This window comes from Oncorhynchus tshawytscha, linkage group LG06, assembly GCF_018296145.1.
Source record: "Oncorhynchus tshawytscha isolate Ot180627B linkage group LG06, Otsh_v2.0, whole genome shotgun sequence".
In the NCBI taxonomy this organism is placed as follows: Eukaryota; Metazoa; Chordata; class Actinopteri; order Salmoniformes; family Salmonidae; genus Oncorhynchus; species Oncorhynchus tshawytscha.
The window spans coordinates 1,871,032-1,877,031 of record NC_056434.1 but is presented as its reverse complement, the minus strand read 5'-3'; the positions used below and the strand labels follow the sequence as shown (position 1 = coordinate 1,877,031).

Sequence of the window (6,000 nt, the reverse complement as noted above, 5' to 3'; positions counted from 1 at the left end):
GCCAGAGTCAATGAGCAGCAATGAGGGGGAAGGACTCAATGGAAAGAGGGGGGGAAGAGGCCAGAGTCAATGAGCAGCAATGGAAAGGACAATGAGCAGCAATGGAAAGGACTCAGAGAGGGGAAGAGGCCAGAGTCAATGAGAAGCAATGGAAAGGACTCTGAGAGGGGGAAGAGGCCAGAGTCAATGAGCAGCAATGGAAAGGACTCTGAGAGGGGGAAGAGGCCAGAGTCAATGGAAAGGACTGAGAGTCAATGAGCAGCAATGGAAAGGACTCGCAGAGGGGGAGGCAATGAGCAGCAATGGAAAGGACTCGGAGAGGGGGAAGAGGCCAGCAATGGAAAGGACTCAATGAGCAGCAATGGAAAGGACTCGGAGAGGGGCAAGAGGCCAGAGTCAATGAGCAGCAATGGAAAGGACTCGGAGAGGGGGGGAAGTGACCAGCGGATCCTGCACATGCGCAAAAATAATATCTTTATAGAGAAAATGACAGAAGCGCAGCTCATTTAGATTTTGTTGGCTGTTTCATGTCTGTTCATTCAATGTTCTTTATGACGAGGATCTGTTCTGTATGTGAACCTGTATAACTATGTACAGTTGAACATTCAATACCTGATCGCCATATCAAGCCAAGTTGATTTAGTGTAGGTTGTTAAAAACAGGGCCAAAAATACACATACAGTGGAAGTCGGGAGTTTGTTCATTTCCTGACTGTTCTCAATGTTGTGTCCCCACTGTTTGAACCCCAGCAGACGATCGCAAGTCCAACCATTACTTTTAGCTGTGTGTGTGTGTGAGAGAGAGAGAGAGACTCACAGCATTCTTGTAGAAGAAGTACAGTATCATGTTGGCCAGTCTGGAGTAACACCAGTGACCATGGACCAGCAGGAGCTTCTGAAGGTTCCGGAAACGCGGTAGGGCAAAGTCGCTAGCCATCACAGCCTGTAGAGAGAGAGACACACAAAATACTCAGAGAGAGAGAGAGAGAGAGAGAGAGAGAGACACACAAAATACTCAGAGAGAGAGAGAGAGAGAGAGAGAGAGAGAGAGAGAGAGAGAGAGACACACACAGAATACTCAGAGAGAGAGAGAGAGCAGACAAACGTGGATGTAAGGACATCTCCATAGATAACGGCTGTTTCCTGCTGTTTGGGATGTTTTAGTGTGGGGGGGGGTCACGAGCTCTGAACCACTGCTGTTTGGGATGTTTTAGTGTGTGTGTGTGGGGGGGGTCACGAGCTCTGAACCACTGCTGTTTGGGATGTTTTAGTGTGTGTGGGGGGGGGGTCACGAGCTCTGAACCACTGCTGTTTGGGATGTTTTAGTGTGTGTGTGGGGGGGAGGGGTCACGAGCTCTGAACCACTGCTGTTTGGGATGTTTTAGTGTGTGTGTGGGGGGGTCACGAGCTCTGAACCACTGCTGTTTGGGATGTTTTAGTGTGTGTGTGGGGGGAGGGGGGGTCACGAGCTCTGAACCACTGCTGTTTGGGATGTTTTAGTGTGTGTGTGGGGGGAGGGGGTCACGAGCTCTGAACCACTGCTGTTTGGGATGTTTTAGTGTGTGTGTGGGGGGAGGGGGGTCACGAGCTCTGAACCACTGCTGTTTGGGATGTTTTAGTGTGTGTGTGTGTGGGGGGGGTCACGAGCTCTGAACCACTGCTGTTTGGGATGTTTTAGTGTGTGTGTGGGGGGGGTCACGAGCTCTGAACCACTGCTGTTTGGGGGTTGTGAACACATTGCTGATTTTAGGATCTAGTTTCAACCTCCTGCCAAATGTATGACCATATTAGAGACAGACCCCCCCAATAATTTGAAAACAAATCCAAATTTGGTAACCTCCCATACAGTTGAAGTCGGAAGTTTACATACACCTTCGCCAAATACATTTAATCCTAGTAAAAATTATCTTTCATAGGTCAGTTAGGATCACCACGTTATTTTACAAATGTGAAATGTCAGAATAATAGTAGAGAGAATGATTATTCTGTTCCTACAGAAACCACCTTCTATCCATTGTGACGGGCCTGAATGTGTCTGAACCGTCTCAGTGCTTCTCCTTCCGATAGGGCGCTTCCCCCTTTAATTACATTTTAAATAGCCAGCATCAGCTGCACAAAGGGGTTTGTGATGGTGGTGCGAATGAGGAAGTGTTCAACCCTCAGTTCCGAAGCTTCTTCACTCCGTATGTTTTGTTGTATTTGAAAGTGCTGCTTTGTAGCCTTGTCTCAAGTTTAACCAGGATCGGACCCACTCATTGCTTCCTTTGGACTTCTCAGTTGGTCTCTGCTGATTCTTTCTCCACTGGAGATCTGTTGGCGGATTGGATTGTCTGACTGACCGACTGACTACAACTTTCTTGCATACGGTATTTCATTTGTTTGAGTGTGATTTATACCGTATTGATTTGTGGTCAGTTGCAATTGAAGACTACTGAGATATGATACTTTATGGTTGTGTGGTAAAAGAGTTTGACATGTTGATTGTATGATTGAGACTGGGTTTATGCTACACTTGAATGAACGGACAATCATTGCGTGACGAAGGTCACTTGAGTTCCCTGAACTCCTTTACCGGGCTGGGCTCTTTTAGGCCCGAGGTACAGGACATTTCTGGAGGAACCAGAACTCATTGTGTTATATTATTATATGTTTGTGATCATTTATGTTGCTAATACAACCCACGCAAAAGAATAGTTGTTTTGAAGTGATTTCCAATGTTTTAAGGGTTTATGAAAAGTATATTTCCATCCTGACTTTTACGTGAGTCCTTTGTATTGATGTAGACTTGAAGGACCAGATGGGACTCAAACAAAAGGAGAAATCTCTCTCACAAACAAAAACAATCTGGAGAAATCTATATTTTCTCTGGTAGGCACCTCTAACAATCTGTCACCTCTAACAATCTGTCACCTCTAACAATCTGTCACCTCTAACAATCTGTCACCTCTAACAATCTGTCACCTCTAACAATCTGTCACCTCTAACAATCTGTCACCTCTAACAATCTGTCACCTCTAACAATCTGTCACAATCTCTAACAATCTGTCACCTCTAACAATCTGTCACCTCTAACAATCTGTCACCTCTAACAATCTGTCACCTCTAACAATCTGTCACCTCTAACAATCTGTCACCTCTAACAATCTGTCACCTCTAACAATCTGTCACCTCTAACAATCTGTCACCTCTAACAATCTGTCACCTCACCTAACAATCTGTCACCTCTAACAATCTGTCACCTCTAACAATCTGTCACCTCTAACAATCTGTCACCTCTAACAATCTGTCACCTCTAACAATCTGTCACCTCTAACAATCTGTCACCTCTAACAATCTGTCACCTCTAACAATCTGTCACCTCTAACAATCTGTCACCTCTAACAATCTGTCACCTCTAACAATCTGTCACCTCTAACAATCTGTCACCTCTAACAATCTGTCACCTCTAACAATCTGTCACCTCTAACAATCTGTCACCTCTAACAATCTGTCACCTCTAACAATCTGTCACCTCTAACAATCTGTCACCTCTAACAATCTGTCACCTCTAACAATCTGTCACCTCTAACAATCTGTCACCTCTAACAATCTGTCACCTCTAACAATCTGTCACCTCTAACAATCTGTCACCTCTAACAATCTGTCACCTCTAACAATCTGTCACCTCTAACAATCTGTCACCTCTAACAATCTGTCACCTCTAACAATCTGTCACCTCTAACAATCTGTCACCTCTAACAATCTGTCACCTCTAACAATCTGTCACCTCTAACAATCTGTCACCTCTAACAATCTGTCACCTCTAACAATCTGTCACCTCTAACAATCTGTCACCTCTAACAATCTGTCACCTCTAACAATCTGTCACCTCTAACAATCTGTCACCTCTAACAATCTGTCACCTCTAACAATCTGTCACCTCTAACAATCTGTCACCTCTAACAATCAATAACCTCAATTCACAACCGTTCCACCATGTTCCCTCCCTTCCTCCTGTCCTTCCTCATCCCTCATTCCTTTATATATTTTATCATCCTCTCTCCTTATCTACTCCTCCTCTGTGGTTCTCCTCCTCTGTGGTTCTCCTCCTCTGTGGTTCTCCTCCTCTGTGGTTCACCTCCTCTCTGGACCACCTCCTCTCTGGACCACCTCCTCTCTGGACCACCTCCTCTCTGGACCACCTCCTCCGTCCTCTCTCTTCCTCTGTGGTTCACCTCCTCTGTGGTTCACCTCCTCTCTGGACCACCTCCTCTCTGGACCACCTCCTCTCTGGACCACCTCCTCCGTCCTCTCTCTTCCTCTGTGGTTCTCCTCCTCTGTGGATCTCGTCCTCTCTGGACCACCTCTCTGGACCACCTCCTCTCTGGTTCTCCTCCTCCGTCCTCTCTCTTCCTCTGTGGTTCTCCTCCTCTCTGGATCTCCTCCTCTCTGTGGTTCTCCTCCTCTCTGGTTATCCTCCTCTGTGTCCTCTCTTCCTCTGTGGTTCTCCTTCTCTCTGGTTCTCTTCCTCTGTGGTTATCCTCTTCTCTGGATCTCCTCTCTGTCCTCTCTTCCTCTGTGGTTCTCCTCCTCTCTGGACCACCTCCTCTCTGTGGTTCTCCTCCTCTCTGTGGTTCTCCTCCTCTGTGGTTCTCCTCCTCTCTGGATCTCCACCTCTCTCCTCATCTCTGTCCTCTCTTCCTCTGTGGATCTCGTCCTCTGGACAACCTCCTCTCTGGACAACCTCCTCTCTGGACAACCTCCTCTCTGGACAACCTCCTCTCTGGACAACCTCCTCTCTGGACAACCTCCTCTCTGGACAACCTCCTCTCTGGATCTACTCCTCTCTGGATCTACTCCTCTCTGTGGTTCTCCTCCTCTGTGGTTCTCCTCCTCTCTGTCCTCTCTTCCTCTGTGGTTCTCCTCCTCTCTGGTTCTCCTCCTCTCTGGATCTCCTCCTCTCTCCTCCTCTCTGTCCTCTCTTCCTCTGTGGTTTTCCTCCTCTCTGTCCTATCTCTTCCTCTCTGGTTCTCCTCCTCTCTGGATCTCCTCCTCTCTCCTCCTCTCTGTCCTCTCTTCCTCTGTGGTTCTCCTCCTCTCTGTCCTCTCTCCTCTCTGGTTCTCCTCCTCTCTGTCCTCTCTCTTCCTCTGTGGTTCTCCTCCTCTCTGGTTCTCTTCCTCTGTGGTTCTCCTCCTCCTCTGGTTCTCCTCCTCTCTGTCCTCTCTCTCTGTGGTTCTCCTCCTCTCTGGTCTCTCTTCCTCTGTGGTTCTCCTTCTCTCTGGTTCTCCTCCTCTCTGTCCTCTCTTCCTCTGTGGTCTCTCCTCTTTGGATCTCCTCCTCTCTGTCCTCTCTTCCTCTCTGGTTCTCCTCCCCTGTGGTTCTCCTCCTCTCTCTCCTCCTCTGTGGTTCTCCTCCTCTCTGGATCTCCTCTCCCCCTCTCTCCTCCTCTCTGTCCTCTCTCCTCTGTGGTTCTCCTCCTCTCTGAATGTCCTCCGATCCTCTCTGGATCTCCTCCTCTCTGTCCTCTCATCTCTCTGGTTCTCCTCCTCTCTGGGTTCTCTTCCTCTGTGGTTCTCCTCCTCTTTGGTTCTCCTCCTCTCTGCCCTCTCTTCCTCTGTGGTTCTCCTCCTCTCTGGATCTCCTCCTCTCCTCCTCTCTGTCCTCTCACCTCTGTGGTTCTCCTCCTCTCTGGTTCTGTCCTCTCTTCCTCTGTGGTTCTCCTCCTCTGTGGTTCTCCTCCTCTGTGGTTCTCCTCCTCTGTGGTTCTCCTCCTCTCTGGATCTCCTCCTCTCTGGATCTCCTCCTCTCTGGATCTCCTCCTCTCTGTCCTCTCTCCTCCTCTGTGGTTCTCCTCCTCTCTTGATCTCCTCCTCTCCTCCTCTCTGGATCTCCTCCACTCTGTCCTCTCTCCTCCGTGGTTCTCCTCCTCTCTGGATCTCCTCCTCTCTGTCCTCTCTTCCTCTGTGGTTCTCTTCCTCTGTGGTTCTCCTCCTCTCTGGATCTCCCCCTCTCTGGATCTCC

General features: G+C 48.4%; 1 protein-coding gene across 1 annotated transcript in view; it reads right to left on the bottom strand.

Moving 5' to 3' along the window:
- atp10a (ATPase phospholipid transporting 10A) overlaps positions 1 to 6,000 on the bottom strand; it is a 135,711-nt gene that overhangs the window by 19,333 nt on the left and 110,378 nt on the right. The window contains exon 16 of the mRNA XM_042322815.1: positions 817 to 942. Within this exon, the coding sequence (XP_042178749.1) occupies positions 817 to 942 (126 nt within the window). The remainder of the gene's footprint in view (positions 1 to 816; positions 943 to 6,000) is intronic.